The 23211-nt window shown below is 59.3% G+C and overlaps 1 protein-coding gene across 1 annotated transcript in view; it reads left to right on the plus strand.

Moving 5' to 3' along the window:
* Positions 1–23211, plus strand: part of CDHR4 (cadherin related family member 4) — a 338602-nt gene that overhangs the window by 19203 nt on the left and 296188 nt on the right. The window contains exons 5-8 of the mRNA XM_073645213.1: positions 415–507; positions 607–710; positions 807–937; positions 1010–1193. Of these exons, the coding sequence (XP_073501314.1) occupies positions 415–507; positions 607–710; positions 807–937; positions 1010–1193 (512 nt within the window). The remainder of the gene's footprint in view (positions 1–414; positions 508–606; positions 711–806; positions 938–1009; positions 1194–23211) is intronic.

Here is a 23211-nt window from a genome sequence, read left to right on the forward strand (position 1 = left end):
AAAGATGGGAGAGACAGACCCCAAAAGACTGCAGCGAAAGCTAGAGACAGACCCCAAAAGACTGCAGCGAAAGCTAGAGACAGACCCCAAAAGACTGCAGCAGAGAAAGATGGGAGAGACAGACCCCAAAAGACTGCAGCGAAAGCTAGAGACAGACCCCAAAAGACTGCAGCGAAAGCTAGAGACAGACCCCAAAAGACTGCAGCAGAGAAAGATGGGAGAGACAGACCCCAAAAGACTGCAGCAGAGAAAGATGGGAGAGACAGACCCCAAAATACTGCAGAGTGAGGTGCTGACTCGGGGGGTGAATACTTATGCACGGCACAATATATCTGTACAATATCTGCGCCCTGTTTCCTTCCTCTGCTGCCCCCCGGTGGTTGTCCTGTGACTTGTGGTCTCTTCTGCCTCCAGTATAAGGTGACGCTGCCCAGTCCGTCGCCGTTCACCATCTCAGGGAGTGGAAACGTCTTGGCCCCGGCCTCAGGATTCAGCAATACGGCAGCGGTGAGTATAGCGCCCTCTGCTGTATGTAGATGATCCGGTCCCTGGAGGCTGAGACCCCACAGTGTACACGTCGCCCCTCATCCGCCGCTTCCTCCACAGACTTATCGGCTGCAGATCACGGTGACTGACCGACTGGGGAACGCGTGTAACGGGACACTCACAGTCACCGTGCTCACCGTCTACAACAACCCCGTCAACTTCACGTGAGTGCAGGGGGGAGAGGGGAAGCCCCGACCTCAGACTGTGCCCCCAGGAATGGCGCCCCCAGAGGCCGCTGCTGACTCTGCGCTGTCTCTCAGGACCTCGTCTGTATCTGTCACCATCATGGAGAATGGCGGCCCCAACCAGGTGGTGACCACGGCGAAGGCGCAGGGCAGCAACGTCCTGTACGAGCTGATAACGCCCAGCGCCGCCTTCTACGTGGACTCAGGTACCCGCCGCGCCTCCATTGTTACGTGTCGCCATCTACAGCTCTTGTTCTCACTGTCCTCTCTGTTTACAGTGTCCGGGACCATCAGGACGACCTACAACCTGGACCTGGACAAGGACCACTCCCTGCTCAGCACCGTCCTGAAGGTCCGAGCCTATGACCGCTACCAGAGGAGCAACAGCGCCACTGTCACCGTCACCATCACCGTGCTGGACGTCAATGACATCGCCCCTGAGTGCAGCCCGGCCATCGTTGTGTAAGAGAAGTGCTACTGTGCACTGAGCAAGCAGGAGGTGGGGAGGTAGTACTGTGCACTGAGCAAGCAGGGGGCAAGGAGGTAGTACTGTGCACTGAGCAAGCAGGAGGCGGGAAGGTAATACTGTGCACTGAGCAAACAGGGGGCCAGGAGGTAGTACTGTGCACTGAGCAAGCAGGAGGCAGGAAGGTAATACTGTGCACTGAGCAAGCAGGGGGCCAGGAGGTAGTACTGTGCACTGAGCAAGCAGGGGGCGGGAAGGTAATACTGTGCACTGAGCAAGCAGGGGGCCAGGAGGTAGTACTGTGCACTGAGCAAGCAGGAGGCGGGAAGGTAATACCGTGCACTGAGCAAGCAGGGGGCCAGGAGGTAGTACTGTGCACTGAGCAAGCAGGGGGCGGGGAGGTAGTACTGTGCACTGAGCAACCAGGGGGTTAGGAGGTAGTACTTTACACTGAGCAAGCAGGGGCAGGTAGGTAGTACTGTGCACTAAGTAAGCAGGGGCGGGGAGGTAATACTGTGCACTGAGCAAGCAGGGGGCGGGGAGGTAGTAGTGCGCACTGAACAAGCAGGGGGCGGGGAGGTAGTGTGCACTGAGCAAGCAGGCGGCGGGGAGGTAGTAGTGCGCACTTTACAAGCAGGCGGCGGGGAGGTAGTAGTGCGCACTGAGCAAGCAGGCGGCGGGGAGGTAGTAGTGTGCACTGAGAAGCAGGGGGCGGGGAGGTAGTACTGTGCACTGAGCAAGCAGGGGGCGGGGAGGTAGTACAGTCATGGCCAAAAGTATTGAGAATGAGACAAATAGTAATTTTTCCAAAGTTTACTGCTTCATTTTTTGTAATGGCAATTTGCATATACTCCTGAATGTCAAAGAGTGATCAGCTTAACAGCAATTACTGTACTTGCAAAGTCAATATTTGCCCAGAAAATGAACTTTAACCCCCAAAACACATTTCAACATCATTGCAGTCCTGCCTTAAAAGGAGCAGCTAACATCGTTTTAGTGATTGATCCATTAACACAGGTGTGGGTGTTGATGAGGACAGGGCTGGCGATCAATCAGTCATGATTAAGTAAGAATGACATCACTGGACACTTTAAAAGGAGGCAGGTTCTTGGTATCATTGTTTCTCTTCAGTTAACCATGGTTATCTCTAAAGAAACACGTGCAGCCATCATTGCACTGCACAAAAATGGCCTAACAGGGAAGAGTATCGCAGCTACAAAGATTGCACCTCAGTCAACAATCTATCGCATCATCAAGAACTTCAAGGAGAGAGCTTCCATTGTTGTCAAAAAGGCTCCAGGGCGCCCAAGAAAGACCAGCAAGCGCCAGGACCGTATCTTAAAACTGTTTCTGCTGCGGGATCGGACTACCAGCAGTGCCGAGCTTGCTCAGGAATGGCAGCAGGCTGGTGTGAGTGCTTCTGCACGCATTGTGAGGCGGAGACTCTTTGAGCAAGGGCTGGTTTCAAGGAGGGCAGCAAAGAAGCCACTTCTCTCCACAAAAAACATCAGGGACCGACTGATATTCTGCAAAAGGTACAGGGAGTGGACTGCTGAGGACTGGGGCAAAGTCATTTTCTTTGATGAATCCCCTTTTCGATTGTTTGGGACATCTGGAAAACAGCTTATTCGGAGAAGAAGAGGTGAGCGCTACCACCAGTCTTGTCTCATGCCAACTGTAAAGCATCCTGAAACCATTCATGTGTGGGGTTGCTTCTCAGCCAAGGGAATCGGCTCATTCACAGTTTTGCCTAAAAACACAGCCATGAATAAAGAATGGTACCAGAATGTCCTCCAAGAGCAACTTCTCCCAACCGTCCAAGAGCAGTTTGGCGCCCAGCAATGCCTTTTCCAGCATGATGGAGCACCTTGCCATAAAGCAAAGGTGATAACTAAATGGCTCATGGAACAAAACATAGAGATTTTGGGTCCATGGCCTGGAAACTCCCCAGATCTTAATCCCATTGAGAACTTGTGGTCAATCATCAAGAGACGGGTGGACAAACAAAAACCAACAAATTCTGGCAAAATGCAAGCATTGATTATGCAAGAATGGACTGCTATCAGTCAGGATTTGGTCCAAAAGTAGATTGAGAGCAGCCACGGAGAATTACAGAGGTCTTGAAGAAGAAGGGGCAACACTGCAAATATTGACTTGCTGCATTAACTCATTCTAACTGTCAATATAACCTATTGGTCCTCATAATATGATTGCAATTATATTTCTGTATGTGATATAAACATCAGACAAACACTAATAAAAACCAGAGGCCAGCAGATCATGGGAAAATATCATTTTGGTGTCATTCTCAAAACTTTTGGCCATGACTGTAGTGTGCACTGAGCCAGCAGGGGGCGGGGAGGTAGTAGTGCGCACTGAACAAGCAGGGGGTGGGGAGGTAGTAGTGCGCACTGAGAAGCAGGGGGCGGGGAGGTAGTAGTGTGCACTGAGAAGCAGGGGGTGGGGAGGTAGTAGTGCGCACTGAGAAGCAGGGGGCGGGGAGGTAGTAGTGTGCACTGAGCCAGCAGGGGGCGGGGAGGTAGTAGTGCGCACTGAGAAGCAGGGGGTGGGGAGGTAGTAGTGCGCACTGAGAAGCAGGGGGCGGGGAGGTAGTAGTGCGCACTGAACAAGCAGGGGGTGGGGAGGTAGTAGTGTGCACTGAGAAGCAGGGGGTGGGGAGGTAGTAGTGTGCACTGAGCCAGCAGGGGGCGGGGAGGTAGTAGTGCGCACTGAGAAGCAGGGGGTGGGGAGGTAGTAGTGCGCACTGAGAAGCAGGGGGCGGGGAGGTAGTAGTGCGCACTGAACAAGCAGGGGGTGGGGAGGTAGTAGTGTGCACTGAGAAGCAGGGGGTGGGGAGGTAGTAGTGTGCACTGAGCCAGCAGGGGGCGGGGAGGTAGTAGTGCGCACTGAGAAGCAGGGGGTGGGGAGGTAGTAGTGCGCACTGAGAAGCAGGGGGCGGGGAGGTAGTAGTGTGCACTGAGCCAGCAGGGGGTGGGGAGGTAGTAGTGTGCACTGAGAAGCAGGGGGCGGGGAGGTAGTAGTGCGCACTGAGAAGCAGGGGGCGGGGAGGTAGTAGTGCGCACTGAGAAGCAGGGGGCGGGGAGGTAGTAGTGCGCACTGAACAAGCAGGGGGCGGGGAGGTAGTAGTGTGCACTGAGAAGCAGGGGGCGGGGAGGTAGTAGTGCGCACTGAGAAGCAGGGGGCGGGGAGGTAGTAGTGTGCACTGAGAAGCAGGGGGCGGGGAGGTAGTAGTGTGCACTGAGAAGCAGGGCGCGGGGAGGTAGTAGTGTGCACTGAGAAGCAGGGGGCGGGGAGGTAGTGCGCACTGAGAAGCAGGGGGCGGGGAGGTAGTAGTGTGCACTGAGAAGCAGGGGGCGGGGAGGTAGTAGTGCGCACTGAGAAACAGGGGGTGGGGAGGTAGTAGTGTGCACTGAGCCAGCAGGGGGTGGGGAGGTAGTAGTGCGCACTGAGAAGCAGGGGGCGGGGAGGTAGTAGTGCGCACTGAACAAGCAGGGGGCGGGGAGGTAGTAGTGTGCACTGAGAAGCAGGGGGTGGGGAGGTAGTAGTGCGCACTGAAAAGTAGGGGGTGGGGAGGTAGTAGTGCGCACTGAACAAGCAGGGGGCGGGGAGGTAGTAGTGTGCACTGAGAAGCAGGGCGCGGGGAGGTAGTAGTGTGCACTGAGAAGCAGGGCGCGGGGAGGTAGTAGTGTGCACTGAGAAGCAGGGGGCGGGGAGGTAGTAGTGCGCACTGAGCCAGCAGGGGGCGGGGAGGTAGTAGTGTGCACTGAGAAGCAGGGGGCGGGGAGGTAGTAGTGTGCACTGAGAAGCAGGGCGCGGGGAGGTAGTAGTGCGCACTGAGAAGCAGGGGGCGGGGAGGTAGTAGTGCGCACTGAGCCAGCAGGGGGCGGGGAGGTAGTAGTGTGCACTGAGAAGCAGGGGGCGGGGAGGTAGTAGTGCGCACTGAGCCAGCAGGGGGCGGGGAGGTAGTAGTGTGCACTGAGAAGCAGGGGGCGGGGAGGTAGTAGTGTGCACTGAGAAGCAGGGGGCGGGGAGGTAGTAGTGCGCACTGAGCCAGCAGGGGGTGGGGAGGTAGTAGTGTGCACTGAACAAGCAGGGGGCGGGGAGGTAGTAGTGTGCACTGAGAAGCAGGGGGCGGGGAGGTAGTAGTGCGCACTGAGAAGCAGGGGGCGGGGAGGTAGTAGTGTGCACTGAGAAGCAGGGCGCGGGGAGGTAGTAGTGTGCACTGAGAAGCAGGGGGCGGGGAGGTAGTAGTGCGCACTGAGCCAGCAGGGGGCGGGGAGGTAGTAGTGTGCACTGAGAAGCAGGGGGCGGGGAGGTAGTGGTGCGCACTGAGCCAGCAGGGGGCGGGGAGGTAGTAGTGTGCACTGAGAAGCAGGGGGCGGGGAGGTAGTAGTGTGCACTGAGAAGCAGGGGGCGGGGAGGTAGTAGTGCGCACTGAGCCAGCAGGGGGTGGGGAGGTAGTAGTGTGCACTGAGCCAGCAGGGGGTGGGGAGGTAGTAGTGTGCACTGAGAAGCAGGGGGTGGGGAGGTAGTAGTGCGCACTGAGCCAGCAGGGGGTGGGGAGGTAGTAGTGTGCACTGAGCCAGCAGGGGGTGGGGAGGTAGTAGTGTGCACTGAGAAGCAGGGGGCGGGGAGGTAGTAGAGTGCACTGAGAAGCAGGGGGCGGGGAGGTAGTAGTGCGCACTGAGCCAGCAGGGGGCGGGGAGGTAGTAGTGTGCACTGAGAAGCAGGGGGCGGGGAGGTAGTAGTGTGCACTGAGAAGCAGGGGGCGGGGAGGTAGTAGTGCGCACTGAGCCAGCAGGGGGCGGGGAGGTAGTAGTGTGCACTGAGCCAGCAGGGGGTGGGGAGGTAGTAGTGTGCACTGAGAAGCAGGGGGTGGGGAGGTAGTAGTGTGCACTGAGCCAGCAGGGGGTGGGGAGGTAGTAGTGCGCCCTGAGAAGCAGGGGGCGGGGAGGTAGTAGAGTGCACTGAGAAGCAGGGGGCGGGGAGGTAGTAGTGCGCACTGAGAAGCAGGGGGCGGGGAGGTAGTAGTGTGCACTGAGAAGCAGGGGGTGGGGAGGTAGTAGTGTGCACTGAGCCAGCAGGGGGCGGGGAGGTAGTAGTGCGCACTGAGAAGCAGGGGGTGGGGAGGTAGTAGTGCGCACTGAGAAGCAGGGGGTGGGGAGGTAGTAGTGTGCACTGAGCCAGCAGGGGGCGGGGAGGTAGTAGTGCGCACTGAGAAGCAGGGGGCGGGGAAGTAGTAGTGCGCACTGAGAAGCAGGGGGCGGGGAGGTAGTGCGCACTGAGAAGCAGGGGGTGGGGAGGTAGTAGTGCGCACTGAGAAGCAGGGGGCGGGGAGGTAGTAGTGCGCACTGAGAAGCAGGGGGCGGGGAGGTAGTAGTGCGCACTGAGAAGCAGGGGGCGGGGAGGTAGTAGTGTGCACTGAGCCAGCAGGGGGTGGGGAGGTAGTAGTGTGCACTGAGAAGCAGGGGGTGGGGAGGTAGTAGTGTGCACTGAGAAGCAGGGGGCGGGGAGGTAGTAGTGCGCACTGAGAAGCAGGGGGTGGGGAGGTAGTAGTATGCACTGAGCCAGCAGGGGGTGGGGAGGTAGTAGTGCGCACTGAGAAGCAGGGGGCGGGGAGGTAGTGTGCACTGAGAAGCAGGGGGTGGGGAGGTAGTAGTGCGCACTGAGAAGCAGGGGGTGGGGAGGTAGTAGTGCGCACTGAGAAGCAGGGGGCGGGGAGGTAGTAGTGCGCACTGAGAAGCAGGGGGTGGGGAGGTAGTAGTGCGCACTGAGAAGCAGGGGGTGGGGAGGTAGTAGTGCGCACTGAGAAGCAGGGGGTGGGGAGGTAGTAGTGCGCACTGAGAAGCAGGGGGTGGGGAGGTAGTGCGCACTGAGAAGCAGGGGGCGGGGAGGTAGTAGTGCGCACTGAGAAGCAGGGGGCGGGGAGGTAGTAGTGCGCACTGAGAAGCAGGGGGCGGGGAGGTAGTAGTGCGCACTGAGAAGCAGGGGGCGGGGAGGTAGTAGTGCGCACTGAGAAGCAGGGGGCGGGGAGGTAGTAGTGCGCACTGAGAAGCAGGGGGCGGGGAGGTAGTAGTGCGCACTGAGAAGCAGGGGGCGGGGAGGTAGTGCGCACTGAGAAGCAGGGGGCGGGGAGGTAGTAGTGCGCACTGAGAAGCAGGGGGCGGGGAGGTAGTAGTGCGCACTGAGAAGCAGGGGGCGGGGAGGTAGTAGTGCGCACTGAGAAGCAGGGGGTGGGGAGGTAGTAGTGCGCACTGAGAAGCAGGGGGTGGGGAGGTAGTAGTGCGCACTGAGAAGCAGGGGGCGGGGAGGTAGTAGTGCGCACTGAGAAGCAGGGGGCGGGGAGGTAGTGCGCACTGAGAAGCAGGGGGCGGGGAGGTAGTGCGCACTGAGAAGCAGGGGGCGGGGAGGTAGTGCGCACTGAGCCAGCAGGGGGCGGGGAGGTAGTAGTGCGCACTGAGAAGCAGGGGGCGGGGAGGTAGTGCGCACTGAGCCAGCAGGGGGCGGGGAGGTAGTAGTGCGCACTGAGAAGCAGGGGGTGGGGAGGTAGTAGTGTGCACTGAGCCAGCAGGGGGTGGGGAGGTAGTAGTGCGCTCTGAGAAGCAGGGGGTGGGGAGGTAGTAGTGCGCACTGAGAAGCAGGGGGCGGGGAGGTAGTAGTGCGCACTGAGAAGCAGGGGGCGGGGAGGTAGTAGTGTTCACTGAGAAGCAGGGGGCGGGGAGGTAGTAGTGTGCACTGAGAAGCAGGGGGCGGGGAGGTAGTAGTGTGCACTGAGCCAGCAGGGGGTGGGGAGGTAGTAGTGTGCACTGAGAAGCAGGGGGCGGGGAGGTAGTAGTGTGCACTGAGCCAGCAGGGGGTGGGGAGGTAGTAGTGCGCACTGAGAAGCAGGGGGCGGGGAGGTAGTAGTGTGCACTGAGCCAGCAAGGGGTGTGGAGGTAGTAGTGTGCACTGAGAAGCAGGGGGTGGGGAGGTAGTAGTGCGCACTGAGCCAGCAGGGGGTGGGGAGGTAGTAGTGCGCACTGAGAAGCAGGGGGCGGGGAGGTAGTAGTGTGCACTGAGAAGCAGGGGGTGGGGAGGTAGTAGTGCGCACTGAGAAGCAGGGGGCGGGGAGGTAGTAGTGTGCACTGAGCCAGCAGGGAGCGGGGAGGTAGTAGTGTGCACTGAGAAGCAGGGGGCGGGGAGGTAGTAGTGCGCACTGAGAAGCAGGGGGCGGGGAGGTAGTAGTGTGCACTGAGAAGCAGGGGGCGGGGAGGTAGTAGTGCGCACTGAGAAGCAGGGGGCGGGGAGGTAGTAGTGCGCACTGAACAAGCAGGGGGCGGGGAGGTAGTAGTGTGCACTGAGAAGCAGGGGGCGGGGAGGTAGTAGTGTGCACTGAGCCAGCAGGGGGCGGGGAGGTAGTAGTGTGCACTGAGAAGCAGGGGGTGGGGAGGTAGTAGTGCGCACTGAGAAGCAGGGGGTGGGGAGGTAGTAGTGTGCACTGAGCCAGCAGGGGGCGGGGAGGTAGTAGTGTGCACTGAGCCAGCAGGGGGCAGGGAGGTAGTAGTGTGCACTGAGAAGCAGGGGGCGGGGAGGTAGTAGTGCGCACTGAGAAGCAGGGCGCGTGGAGGTAGTAGTGTGCACTGAGCCAGCAGGGGGTGGGGAGGTAGTAGTGCGCACTGAGAAGCAGGGGGTGGGGAGGTAGTAGTGCGCACTGAGAAGCAGGGGGTGGGGAGGTAGTAGTGCGCACTGAGAACCAGGGGGCGGGGAGGTAGTAGTGTGCACTGAGAAGCAGGGGGCGGGGAGGTAGTAGTGTGCACTGAGCCAGCAGGGGGCGGGGAGGTAGTAGTGTGCACTGAGCCAGCAGGGGGCGGGGAGGTAGTAGTGTGCACTGAGAAGCAGGGGGCGGGGAGGTAGTAGTGCGCACTGAACAAGCAGGGGGCGGGGAGGTAGTAGTGTGCACTGAGAAGCAGGGGGCGGGGAGGTAGTAGTGCGCACTGAGAAGCAGGGGGCGGGGAGGTAGTAGTGCGCACTGAACAAGCAGGGGGCGGGGAGGTAGTAGTGTGCACTGAGCAAGCAGGGGGCGGGGAGGTAGTAGTGAGCACTGAGCCAGCAGGGGGCGGGGAGGTAGTAGTGCGCACTGAGAAGCAGGGGGTGGGGAGGTAGTAGTGCGCACTGAGAAGCAGGGGGCGGGGAGGTAGTAGTGTGCACTGAGCCAGCAGGGGGTGGGGAGGTAGTAGTGTGCACTGAGAAGCAGGGGGTGGGGAGGTAGTAGTGTGCACTGAGAAGCAGGGGGCGGGGAGGTAGTAGTGTGCACTGAGAAGCAGGGGGCGGGGAGGTAGTAGTGCGCACTGAGAAGCAGGGGGTGGGGAGGTAGTAGTATGCACTGAGCCAGCAGGGGGTGGGGAGGTAGTAGTGCGCACTGAGAAGCAGGGGGCGGGGAGGTAGTAGTGTGCACTGAGAAGCAGGGGGTGGGGAGGTAGTAGTGCGCACTGAGAAGCAGGGGGTGGGGAGGTAGTAGTGCGCACTGAGAAGCAGGGGGCGGGGAGGTAGTAGTGTGCACTGAGCCAGCAGGGGGTGGGGAGGTAGTAGTGTGCACTGAGAAGCAGGGGGTGGGGAGGTAGTAGTGTGCACTGAGAAGCAGGGGGCGGGGAGGTAGTAGTGTGCACTGAGAAGCAGGGGGCGGGGAGGTAGTAGTGCGCACTGAGAAGCAGGGGGTGGGGAGGTAGTAGTATGCACTGAGCCAGCAGGGGGTGGGGAGGTAGTAGTGCGCACTGAGAAGCAGGGGGCGGGGAGGTAGTAGTGTGCACTGAGAAGCAGGGGGTGGGGAGGTAGTAGTGCGCACTGAGAAGCAGGGGGTGGGGAGGTAGTAGTGCGCACTGAGAAGCAGGGGGCGGGGAGGTAGTAGTGCGCACTGAGAAGCAGGGGGTGGGGAGGTAGTAGTGCGCACTGAGAAGCAGGGGGTGGGGAGGTAGTAGTGCGCACTGAGAAGCAGGGGGTGGGGAGGTAGTAGTGCGCACTGAGAAGCAGGGGGTGGGGAGGTAGTAGTGCGCACTGAGAAGCAGGGGGCGGGGAGGTAGTAGTGCGCACTGAGAAGCAGGGGGTGGGGAGGTAGTAGTGCGCACTGAGAAGCAGGGGGCGGGGAGGTAGTAGTGCGCACTGAGAAGCAGGGGGCGGGGAGGTAGTAGTGCGCACTGAGAAGCAGGGGGCGGGGAGGTAGTAGTGCGCACTGAGAAGCAGGGGGCGGGGAGGTAGTAGTGCGCACTGAGAAGCAGGGGGCGGGGAGGTAGTAGTGCGCACTGAGAAGCAGGGGGCGGGGAGGTAGTAGTGCGCACTGAGAAGCAGGGGGTGGGGAGGTAGTAGTGCGCACTGAGAAGCAGGGGGCGGGGAGGTAGTAGTGCGCACTGAGAAGCAGGGGGCGGGGAGGTAGTGCGCACTGAGAAGCAGGGGGCGGGGAGGTAGTGCGCACTGAGCCAGCAGGGGGTGGGGAGGTAGTAGTGCGCACTGAGAAGCAGGGGGCGGGGAGGTAGTAGTGCGCACTGAGAAGCAGGGGGCGGGGAGGTAGTGCGCACTGAGCCAGCAGGGGGCGGGGAGGTAGTAGTGCGCACTGAGAAGCAGGGGGTGGGGAGGTAGTAGTGTGCACTGAGCCAGCAGGGGGTGGGGAGGTAGTAGTGCGCACTGAGAAGCAGGGGGTGGGGAGGTAGTAGTGCGCACTGAGAAGCAGGGGGCGGGGAGGTAGTAGTGCGCACTGAGAAGCAGGGGGCGGGGAGGTAGTAGTGCTCACTGAGAAGCAGGGGGCGGGGAGGTAGTAGTGTGCACTGAGAAGCAGGGGGCGGGGAGGTAGTAGTGTGCACTGAGCCAGCAGGGGGTGGGGAGGTAGTAGTGTGCACTGAGAAGCAGGGGGCGGGGAGGTAGTAGTGTGCACTGAGCCAGCAGGGGGTGGGGAGGTAGTAGTGCGCACTGAGAAGCAGGGGGCGGGGAGGTAGTAGTGCGCACTGAGAAGCAGGGGGTGGGGAGGTAGTAGTGTGCACTGAGCCAGCAAGGGGTGTGGAGGTAGTAGTGTGCACTGAGAAGCAGGGGGTGGGGAGGTAGTAGTGCGCACTGAGCCAGCAGGGGGTGGGGAGGTAGTAGTGCGCACTGAGAAGCAGGGGGCGGGGAGGTAGTAGTGTGCACTGAGAAGCAGGGGGTGGGGAGGTAGTAGTGCGCACTGAGAAGCAGGGGGCGGGGAGGTAGTAGTGTGCACTGAGCCAGCAGGGGGCGGGGAGGTAGTAGTGTGCACTGAGAAGCAGGGGGCGGGGAGGTAGTAGTGCGCACTGAGAAGCAGGGGGCGGGGAGGTAGTAGTGCGCACTGAACAAGCAGGGGGCGGGGAGGTAGTAGTGTGCACTGAGAAGCAGGGGGCGGGGAGGTAGTAGTGTGCACTGAGCCAGCAGGGGGCGGGGAGGTAGTAGTGCGCACTGAACAAGCAGGGGGCGGGGAGGTAGTACTGTGCACTGAGCAAGCAGGGGGCGGGGAGGTAGTAGTGAGCACTGAGCCAGCAGGGGGCGGGGAGGTAGTAGTGCGCACTGAGAAGCAGGGGGTGGGGAGGTAGTAGTGCGCACTGAGAAGCAGGGGGCGGGGAGGTAGTAGTGTGCACTGAGCCAGCAGGGGGTGGGGAGGTAGTAGTGTGCACTGAGAAGCAGGGGGTGGGGAGGTAGTAGTGTGCACTGAGAAGCAGGGGGCGGGGAGGTAGTAGTGTGCACTGAGAAGCAGGGGGCGGGGAGGTAGTAGTGCGCACTGAGAAGCAGGGGGTGGGGAGGTAGTAGTATGCACTGAGCCAGCAGGGGGTGGGGAGGTAGTAGTGCGCACTGAGAAGCAGGGGGCGGGGAGGTAGTAGTGTGCACTGAGAAGCAGGGGGTGGGGAGGTAGTAGTGCGCACTGAGAAGCAGGGGGTGGGGAGGTAGTAGTGCGCACTGAGAAGCAGGGGGCGGGGAGGTAGTAGTGTGCACTGAGCCAGCAGGGGGTGGGGAGGTAGTAGTGTGCACTGAGAAGCAGGGGGTGGGGAGGTAGTAGTGTGCACTGAGAAGCAGGGGGCGGGGAGGTAGTAGTGTGCACTGAGAAGCAGGGGGCGGGGAGGTAGTAGTGCGCACTGAGAAGCAGGGGGTGGGGAGGTAGTAGTATGCACTGAGCCAGCAGGGGGTGGGGAGGTAGTAGTGCGCACTGAGAAGCAGGGGGCGGGGAGGTAGTAGTGTGCACTGAGAAGCAGGGGGTGGGGAGGTAGTAGTGCGCACTGAGAAGCAGGGGGTGGGGAGGTAGTAGTGCGCACTGAGAAGCAGGGGGCGGGGAGGTAGTAGTGCGCACTGAGAAGCAGGGGGTGGGGAGGTAGTAGTGCGCACTGAGAAGCAGGGGGTGGGGAGGTAGTAGTGCGCACTGAGAAGCAGGGGGTGGGGAGGTAGTAGTGCGCACTGAGAAGCAGGGGGTGGGGAGGTAGTAGTGCGCACTGAGAAGCAGGGGGCGGGGAGGTAGTAGTGCGCACTGAGAAGCAGGGGGTGGGGAGGTAGTAGTGCGCACTGAGAAGCAGGGGGCGGGGAGGTAGTAGTGCGCACTGAGAAGCAGGGGGCGGGGAGGTAGTAGTGCGCACTGAGAAGCAGGGGGCGGGGAGGTAGTAGTGCGCACTGAGAAGCAGGGGGCGGGGAGGTAGTAGTGCGCACTGAGAAGCAGGGGGCGGGGAGGTAGTAGTGCGCACTGAGAAGCAGGGGGCGGGGAGGTAGTAGTGCGCACTGAGAAGCAGGGGGCGGGGAGGTAGTAGTGCGCACTGAGAAGCAGGGGGTGGGGAGGTAGTAGTGCGCACTGAGAAGCAGGGGGTGGGGAGGTAGTAGTGCGCACTGAGAAGCAGGGGGCGGGGAGGTAGTAGTGCGCACTGAGAAGCAGGGGGCGGGGAGGTAGTGCGCACTGAGAAGCAGGGGGCGGGGAGGTAGTGCGCACTGAGCCAGCAGGGGGCGGGGAGGTAGTAGTGCGCACTGAGAAGCAGGGGGCGGGGAGGTAGTGCGCACTGAGCCAGCAGGGGGCGGGGAGGTAGTGCGCACTGAGCCAGCAGGGGGCGGGGAGGTAGTAGTGCGCACTGAGAAGCAGGGGGTGGGGAGGTAGTAGTGTGCACTGAGCCAGCAGGGGGTGGGGAGGTAGTAGTGCGCACTGAGAAGCAGGGGGTGGGGAGGTAGTAGTGCGCACTGAGAAGCAGGGGGCGGGGAGGTAGTAGTGCGCACTGAGAAGCAGGGGGCGGGGAGGTAGTAGTGTTCACTGAGAAGCAGGGGGCGGGGAGGTAGTAGTGTGCACTGAGAAGCAGGGGGCGGGGAGGTAGTAGTGTGCACTGAGCCAGCAGGGGGTGGGGAGGTAGTAGTGTGCACTGAGAAGCAGGGGGCGGGGAGGTAGTAGTGTGCACTGAGCCAGCAGGGGGTGGGGAGGTAGTAGTGCGCACTGAGAAGCAGGGGGCGGGGAGGTAGTAGTGCGCACTGAGAAGCAGGGGGTGGGGAGGTAGTAGTGTGCACTGAGCCAGCAAGGGGTGTGGAGGTAGTAGTGTGCACTGAGAAGCAGGGGGTGGGGAGGTAGTAGTGCGCACTGAGCCAGCAGGGGGTGGGGAGGTAGTAGTGCGCACTGAGAAGCAGGGGGCGGGGAGGTAGTAGTGTGCACTGAGAAGCAGGGGGTGGGGAGGTAGTAGTGCGCACTGAGAAGCAGGGGGCGGGGAGGTAGTAGTGTGCACTGAGCCAGCAGGGGGCGGGGAGGTAGTAGTGTGCACTGAGAAGCAGGGGGCGGGGAGGTAGTAGTGCGCACTGAGAAGCAGGGGGCGGGGAGGTAGTAGTGTGCACTGAGAAGCGGGGGGCGGGGAGGTAGTAGTGCGCACTGAGAAGCAGGGGGCGGGGAGGTAGTAGTGCGCACTGAACAAGCAGGGGGCGGGGAGGTAGTAGTGTGCACTGAGAAGCAGGGGGCGGGGAGGTAGTAGTGTGCACTGAGCCAGCAGGGGGCGGGGAGGTAGTAGTGTGCACTGAGAAGCAGGGGGTGGGGAGGTAGTAGTGCGCACTGAGAAGCAGGGGGTGGGGAGGTAGTAGTGTGCACTGAGCCAGCAGGGGGCGGGGAGGTAGTAGTGTGCACTGAGCCAGCAGGGGGCAGGGAGGTAGTAGTGTGCACTGAGAAGCAGGGGGCGGGGAGGTAGTAGTGCGCACTGAGAAGCAGGGCGCGTGGAGGTAGTAGTGTGCACTGAGCCAGCAGGGGGTGGGGAGGTAGTAGTGCGCACTGAGAAGCAGGGGGTGGGGAGGTAGTAGTGCGCACTGAGAAGCAGGGGGTGGGGAGGTAGTAGTGCGCACTGAGAACCAGGGGGCGGGGAGGTAGTAGTGTGCACTGAGAAGCAGGGGGCGGGGAGGTAGTAGTGTGCACTGAGCCAGCAGGGGGCGGGGAGGTAGTAGTGTGCACTGAGCCAGCAGGGGGCGGGGAGGTAGTAGTGTGCACTGAGCCAGCAGGGGGCGGGGAGGTAGTAGTGTGCACTGAGAATCAGGGGGCGGGGAGGTAGTAGTGCGCACTGAACAAGCAGGGGGCGGGGAGGTAGTAGTGTGCACTGAGAAGCAGGGGGCGGGGAGGTAGTAGTGCGCACTGAGAAGCAGGGGGCGGGGAGGTAGTAGTGCGCACTGAACAAGCAGGGGGCGGGGAGGTAGTACTGTGCACTGAGCAAGCAGGGGGCGGGGAGGTAGTAGTGAGCACTGAGCCAGCAGGGGGCGGGGAGGTAGTAGTGCGCACTGAGAAGCAGGGGGTGGGGAGGTAGTAGTGCGCACTGAGAAGCAGGGGGCGGGGAGGTAGTAGTGTGCACTGAGAAGCAGGGGGCGGGGAGGTAGTAGTGTGCACTGAGCCAGCAGGGGGCGGGGAGGTAGTAGTGCGCACTGAACAAGCAGGGGGCGGGGAGGTAGTAGTGCGCACTGAGAAGCAGGGGGCGGGGAGGTAGTAGTGCGCACTGAGAAGCAGGGGGCGGGGAGGTAGTAGTGCGCACTGAGAAGCAGGGGGCGGGGAGGTAGTACTGTGCACTGAGCAAGCAGGGGGCAGGGAGGTAGTACTGTGCACTGAGCAAGCAGGGGTCAGAGAGGTAATACTGTGCACTGAGCAAGCAGGAGCAGGGAGGTAATACTGTGCACTGAGCAAGCAGGGGCAGGGAGGTAATACTGTGCACTGAGCAAGCAGGGGCAGGGTGGTAATACTGCACTGAGCAAGCAGGGGCAGAGAGGCAATACTGTGCACTGAGCAAGCAGGGGCAAGGCGGTAATACTGTGCACTGAGCAAGCAAGGAGCGGGGAGGTAGTACTGTGCACTGAGCAAGCAGGGGGCGGGGAGGTAATACTGTGCACTGAGCAAGCAGGGGCAGGGAGGTAATACTGTGCACTGAGCAAGCAGGGGCAGGAAGGTAGTACTGTGCACTGAGCAATCAGGGGGCAGGGAGGTAGTACTGTGCACTGAGCAAGCAGGGGTCAGGGAGGTAATACTGTGCACTGAGCAAGCAGGGGCAGGGAGGTAATACTGTGCACTGAGCAAGCAGGGGCAGGGAGGTAATACTGTGCACTGAGCAAGCAGGGGCAGGGCGGTAATACTGTGCACTGAGCAAGCAGGGGGCAGGGAGGTAGTACTGTGCACTGAGCAAGCAGGGGTCAAGGAGGTAATACTGTGCACTGAGCAAGCAGGGGCAGGGAGGTAATACTGTGCACTGAGCAAGCAGGGGCAGGGAGGTAATACTGAGCAAGCAGGGGCAGGGAGGTAGTACTGTGCACTGAGCAAGCAGGGGGCAGGGAGGTAGTACTGTGCACTGAGCAAGCAGGGGTCAGGGAGGTAATACTGTGCACTGAGCAAGCAGGGGCAGGGAGGTAATACTGTGCACTGAGCAAGCAGGGGCAGGGCGGTAATACTGTGCACTGAGCAAGCAGGGGCAGGGAGGCAATACTGTGCACTGAGCAAGCAGGGGCAGGGAGGTAATACTGTGCACTGAGCAAGCAGGGGGCGGGGAGGTAGTAGTGCGCACTGAGCCAGCAGGGGGCGGGGAGGTAGTACTGTGCACTGAGCAAGCAGGGGGCGGGGAGGTAGTACTGTGCACTGAACAAGCAGGGGGCGGGGAGGTAGTGCGCACTGAGCAAGCAGGGGGTGGGGAGGTAGTAGTGTGCACTGAGAAGAAGGGGGCGGGGAGGTAGTACTGTGCAATGAGCAAGCAGGGGGCGGGGAGGTAGTACTGTGCACTGAGCAAGCAGGGGGCGGGGAGGTAGTACTGTGCACTGAGCAAGCAGGGGGCGGGGAGGTAGTACTGTGCACTGAACAAGCAGGGGGCGGGGAGGTAGTACTGTGCACTGAGCAAGCAGGGGGCGGGGAGGTAGTACTGTGCACTGAACAAGCATTGTATGTTAGAAAAGCGTATATCTTCAGAGATTGAAGCTTAGAGACTGGAAGATCTGTGGAAACTTTTTGGGTACGAATAGAAGGAGAGAACAATGGAACGGACACCATTGTAGGCGATTACTATAGGCCACCTGGGCAAGCTGAAGATATGGATGAACTCTTTATGTATCAAATGACCAAGTTCTCCAAAAAATATGACGTAGTGGTCATGGGAGATTTCAACTATCCAGACATTTGCTGGGAATCTCTCTCAAGTAAAACTAACAGGTCAAGCAATTTCTTATCCTCTCTTGCTGACAACTTTATCTTCCAAAAGGTAGGGGAGAAAACAAGGGGATCCTCATAAACGGGGAGGGAATGGTTTAGGAGGTAAGGGTGGCTGGGACCCGAGGAGGTAAGGGTGGCTGGGACCCGAGGAGGTAAGGGTGGCTGGGACCTGAGGAGGTAAGGGTGGCTGGGACCCGAGGAGGCGGCGATCATGCCATCATAGAATTTTGGATAACTAGAGGAGGACGACCTGTGAAGAGTCAGACTTCAAAGTTGGATTTCAGAAAAGCTGATTTTAAGGGACTCAGAGTATAGGAGGGATCCAATGGCTGGATGTCCTTAAGTACAGAAATGTGCTGGAAAGGATGGGAAAATTAGAATAATGAGATTCTGATTCTGAGAATCTTTTTAACAATCCCTAAAAGAGGGAAGAATAGGAAGAAGCATTTAAGGAAACCAGGATGGATGAACACAGAAGTTAAACACATGCTAAAAAGGAATAAAGAAATATTTATCAAATGGAAAGATGGGGCATATCTAAAGAAGAATATACTGCTGTCTGCAGAGCCTGCACGGCACGTATCAGGTTAGCTAAAGCTGAGAATTAATTAAGGCTTGCAAGAGATGTCAAAAGCAATACGAAAAGATTTTGGGGGTATGTCAAAAGTTAAAGAAAAGTCAAAGATGCTATAGAATTTTTACAAGATGAAAGTGGTAAAAAAATAATGCTGAGAGGACCGAACTTTTAAATATCTATTTTGCTTCTGTTTTCTGTAAGAAAGTAAATGTAACATCAACTAATCTTCACTGTACTATTGAAGTAATAGAAGAATCCACACGATCTATAAACAGCGAGATAGTCGGGGAACACTTAGCTAACATAAATGAGTTCAAGTCTCTAGGTGCAGATGAATTACATTCTAAGGTACTGAAGGAGATAGCAGATGAAATTATTGAACCACTCTCCATAATCTTTAAAAATCTTGGAGAACAGGAGAAGTCCCAGAAGACTGGAGAAGAGCAAATGTTGTTCCTATTTTCAAAAAGGGGAAGAAGGTGGACCCAGGGAACTATAGGCCGGTGAGTCTGACTTCTATACCAGGAAAGATCTTTGAACAAATTATTAACATGTATGCAGGTACCCTTATGAGATTGAAGCGAGTAACCAGAGTCAGCATGGGTTTGTAACTAATAAGTCATGTCAGACTAACTTAACTTTCTTCTATGACAGAATCACTGACTGGGTGGATCAGGGAAATGCTGTAGATATAGTATATCTTGACTTCAGCAAAGCATTTGATAAAGTATCTCGTACGATCCTTATTGAAAAAATAACCAAGTATGGAATGGACCAGGCAACTGTTAGGTGGATTCATAACTGGCTTAGTGATCGGACTCAAAGGGTGGTCATAAATGGTTGCGCATCCAGTTGGTTGGGAGGGGGGCCGGCTGGGACTAGGATTGCAGGTTGAGAGGGCGGCCGGCTGGGACTAGGATTGCAGGTTGGGAGGGGGGCCGGCTGGGACTAGGATTGCAGGTTAAGAGGGCGGCCGGCTGGGACTAGGATTGCAGGTTGGGAGGGCGGCCGGCTGGGACTAGGATTGCAGGTTGGGAGGGGGGCCGGCTGGGACTAGGATTGCAGGTTGAGAGGGCGGCCGGCTGGGACTAGGATTGCAGGTTGGGAGGGGGGCCGGCTGGGACTAGGATTGCAGGTTAAGAGGGCGGCCGGCTGGGACTAGGATTGCAGGTTGGGAGGGGGGCCGGCTGGGACTAGGATTGCAGGTTGGGAGGGCGGCCGGCTGGGACTAGGATTGCAGGTTGGGAGGGGGGCCGGCTGGGACTAGGATTGCAGGTTGAGAGGGCAGCCGGCTGGGACTAGGATTGCAGGTTGGGAGGGGGGCCGGCTGGGACTAGGATTGCAGGTTGGGAGGGGGGCCGGCTGGGACTAGGATTGCAGGTTGGGAGGGGGGCCGGCTGGGACTAGGATTGCAGGTTGAGAGGGCGGCCGGCTGGGACTAGGATTGCAGGTTGGGAGGGCGGCCGGCTGGGACTAGGATTGCAGGTTGGGAGGGCGGCCGGCTGGGACTAGGATTGCAGGTTGGGAGGGGGGCCGGCTGGGACTAGGATTGCAGGTTGGGAGGGGGGCCGGCTGGGACTAGGATTGCAGGTTGGGAGGGGGGCCGGCTGGGACTAGGATTGCAGGTTGGGAGGGGGGCCGGGACTAGATTGCAGGTTGGGAGGGCGGCCGGCTGGGACTAGGATTGCAGGTTGGGAGGGGGGCCGGCTGGGACTAGGATTGCAGGTTGAGAGGGCGGCCGGCTGGGACTAGGATTGCAGGTTGGGAGGGGGGCCGGCTGGGACTAGGATTGCAGGTTAAGAGGGCGGCCGGCTGGGACTAGGATTGCAGGTTGGGAGGGGGGCCGGCTGGGACTAGGATTGCAGGTTGGGAGGGCGGCCGGCTGGGACTAGGATTGCAGGTTGGGAGGGGGGCCGGCTGGGACTAGGATTGCAGGTTGAGAGGGCAGCCGGCTGGGACTAGGATTGCAGGTTGGGAGGGGGGCCGGCTGGGACTAGGATTGCAGGTTGGGAGGGGGGCCGGCTGGGACTAGGATTGCAGGTTGAGAGGGCGGCCGGCTGGGACTAGGATTGCAGGTTGGGAGGGCGGCCGGCTGGGACTAGGATTGCAGGTTGGGAGGGCGGCCGGCTGGGACTAGGATTGCAGGTTGGGAGGGGGGCCGGCTGGGACTAGGATTGCAGGTTGGGAGGGGGGCCGGCTGGGACTAGGATTGCAGGTTGGGAGGGGGGCCGGCTGGGACTAGGATTGCAGGTTGGGAGGGGGGCCGGGACTAGATTGCAGGTTGGGAGGGCGGCCCCCGCTAGGTCCAGAGCTTCAGAGAGGACTTGCGTGGTGACTCCCGTGACTGGGCGCATCACCCTTCTGAATTACCGTTACTTAGTGACTTTCTTTGCTGTTCCAGGATTATTATTAGTTCTTCTGCTGCTGATTCGCCTCCTTACTAACACTGACTGATATAAGCCTGTTATATACAGCAGTACCTTTAAGCAATCCCTGACTGTTCTGTGCGTTTCATCCCGACACCGGCATTACACATGGGAACACGGGAAGCCATGGGATGAAGCTGAAAGGGAGAAGATACAGATTAGAGATTAGACACTGTATGACAGTGAGGAGATCAATGAGTGGAACAGGCGGCCACGAGAGGTGGTGAGTTCCCCTTCAATGGACGTCTTCAGAGGCTGGACAGACACCTGTCTGAGATGATTTAGTGACTCCTGCATTGAGCCGAGGGTTGGACATGAGGACCCTGGAGGTCCCCTCCAACGAGAACATTCTAGGATTCTATGGGGCCGGGGAGGTAGTAGTACTGTGCACTGAGCAAGCAGGGGCAGGGAGGTAATACTGTGCACTGAGCAAGCAGGGGCAGGGAGGTAATACTGTGCACTGAGCAAGCAGGGGCAGGGAGGTAGTACTGTGCACTGAGCAAGCAGGGGCAGGGAGGTAATACTGTGCACTGAGCAAGCAGGGGCAGGGAGGTAATACTGAGCAAGCAGGGGCAGGGAGGTAGTACTGTGCACTGAGCAAGCAGGGGGCAGGGAGGTAGTACTGTGCACTGAGCAAGCAGGGGTCAGAGAGGTAATACTGTGCACTGAGCAAGCAGGGGCAGGGAGGTAATACTGTCCACTGAGCAAGCAGGGGCAGGGTGGTAATACTGCACTGAGCAAGCAGGGGCAGAGAGGCAATACTGTGCACTGAGCAAGCAGGGGCAAGGCGGTAATACTGTGCACTGAGCAAGCAAGGAGCGGGGAGGTAGTACTGTGCACTGAGCAAGCAGGGGGTGGGGAGGTAATACTGTGCACTGAGCAAGCAGGGGCAGGGAGGTAATACTGTGCACTGAGCAAGCAGGGGCAGGAAGGTAGTACTGTGCACTGAGCAAGCAGGGGGCAGGGAGGTAGTACTGTGCACTGAGCAAGCAGGGGTCAGGGAGGTAATACTGTGCACTGAGCAAGCAGGGGCAGGGAGGTAATACTGTGCACTGAGCAAGCAGGGGCAGGAAGGTAGTACTGAGCAAGCAGGGGGCAGGGAGGTAGTACTGTGCACTGAGCAAGCAGGGGTCAGGGAGGTAATACTGTGCACTGAGCAAGCAGGGGCAGGGAGGTAATACTGTGCACTGAGCAAGCAGGGGCAGGGAGGTAATATTGAGCAAGCAGGGGCAGGGAGGTAGTACTGTGCACTGAGCAAGCAGGGGGCAGGGAGGTAGTACTGTGCACTGAGCAAGCAGGGGTCAGAGAGGTAATACTGTGCACTGAGCAAGCAGGGGCAGGGAGGTAATACTGTGCACTGAGCAAGCAGGGGCAGGGTGGTAATACTGCACTGAGCAAGCAGGGGCAGAGAGGCAATACTGTGCACTGAGCAAGCAGGGGCAAGGCGGTAATACTGTGCACTGAGCAAGCAAGGAGCGGGGAGGTAGTACTGTGCACTGAGCAAGCAGGGGGTGGGGAGGTAATACTGTGCACTGAGCAAGCAGGGGCAGGGAGGTAATACTGTGCACTGAGCAAGCAGGGGCAGGAAGGTAGTACTGTGCACTGAGCAAGCAGGGGGCAGGGAGGTAGTACTGTGCACTGAGCAAGCAGGGGTCAGGGAGGTAATACTGTGCACTGAGCAAGCAGGGGCAGGGAGGTAATACTGTGCACTGAGCAAGCAGGGGGCAGGGAGGTAGTACTGTGCACTGAGCAAGCAGGGGTCAGGGAGGTAATACTGTGCACTGAGCAAGCAGGGGCAGGGAGGTAATACTGTGCACTGAGCAAGCAGGGGCAGGGAGGTAATACTGAGCAAGCAGGGGCAGGGAGGTAGTACTGTGCACTGAGCAAGCAGGGGTCAGGGAGGTAATACTGTGCACTGAGCAAGCAGGGGCAGGGAGGTAATACTGTGCACTGAGCAAGCAGGGGCAGGGCGGTAATACTGTACACTGAGCAAGCAGGGGCAGGGAGGCAATACTGTGCACTGAGCTAGCAGGGGCAGGGCGGTAATACTGTGCACTGAGCAAGCAGGGGGCGGGGAGGTAATACTGTGCACTGAGCAAGCAGGGGCAGGGAGGTAATACTGTGCACTGAGCAAGCAGGGGCAGGAAGGTAGTACTGTGCACTGAGCAAGCAGGGGGCAGGGAGGTAGTACTGTGCACTGAGCAAGCAGGGGTCAGGGAGGTGATACTGTGCACTGAGCAAGCAGGAGCAGGGAGGTAATACTGTGCACTGAGCAAGCAGGGGCAGGGCGGTAATACTGTGCACTGAGCAAGCAGGGGCAGGGAGGCAATACTGTGCACTGAGCAAGCAGGGGCAGGGCGGTAATACTGTGCACTGAGCAAGCAAGGGGCGGGGAGGTACTACTGTGCACTGAACAAGCAGGGGGTGGGGAGGTAATACTGTCCACTGAGCAAGCAGGGGCAGGGAGGTAATACTGTGCACTGAGCAAGCAGTGGCTAGGGAGGTAATACTGAGCAAGCAGGGGCAGGGCGGTAATACTGTGCACTGAGCAAGCAAGGGCAGGGCGGTAATACTGTGCACTGAGCAAGCAAGGGCAGGGCGGTAATACTGAGCACTGAGCTAGCAGGGGCAGGTCGGTAATACTGTGCACTGAGCAAGCAAGGGCAGGGCAGTAATACTGAGCACTGAGCAAGCAGGGGCAAGGAGGTAATACTGTGCACTGAGCAACAAGGGCAGGGCGGTAATACTGTGCACTGAGCAAGCAGGGGCAGGGAGGTAATACTGTGCAATGGGCAAGCAGGGGCAGGGAGGTAATACTGTGCACTGAGCAAGCAGGGGCAGGGAGGTAATACTGTGCACTAAGCAAGCAGTGGCTAGGGAGGTAATGCTGTGCACTAAGCAAGCAGGGGCAGGGAGGTAATACTGTGCACTGAGCAAGCAGGGGGCAGGGAGGTAGTACTGTGCACTGAGCAAGCAGGGGGAGGGAAGGTAATACTGTGCACTGAGCAAGCAGGGGGCAGGGAGGTAGTACTGTGCACTGAGCAAGCAGGGGTCAGGGAGGTAATACTGTGCACTGAGCAAGCAGGGGCAGGGAGGTAATACTGTGCACTGAGCAAGCAGGGGCAGGGCGGTAATACTGTGCACTGAGCAAGCAGGGGGCAGGGAGGTAGTACTGAGCAAGCAGGGGGCAGGGAGGTAATACTGTGCACTGAGCAAGCAGGGGCAGGGAGGTAATACTGTGCACTGAGCAAGCAGGGGCAGGACGGTAATACTGTGCACTGAGCAAGCAGGGGCAGGGAGGCAATACTGTGCACTGAGCAAGCAGGGGCAGGGCGGTAATGCTGTGCACTGAG

This window comes from Phyllobates terribilis, unplaced genomic scaffold, assembly GCF_046119375.1.
Source record: "Phyllobates terribilis strain yellow unplaced genomic scaffold, ASM4611937v1 Scaffold_8__6_contigs__length_399053987, whole genome shotgun sequence".
Lineage (NCBI taxonomy): Eukaryota > Metazoa > Chordata > Amphibia > Anura > Dendrobatidae > Phyllobates > Phyllobates terribilis.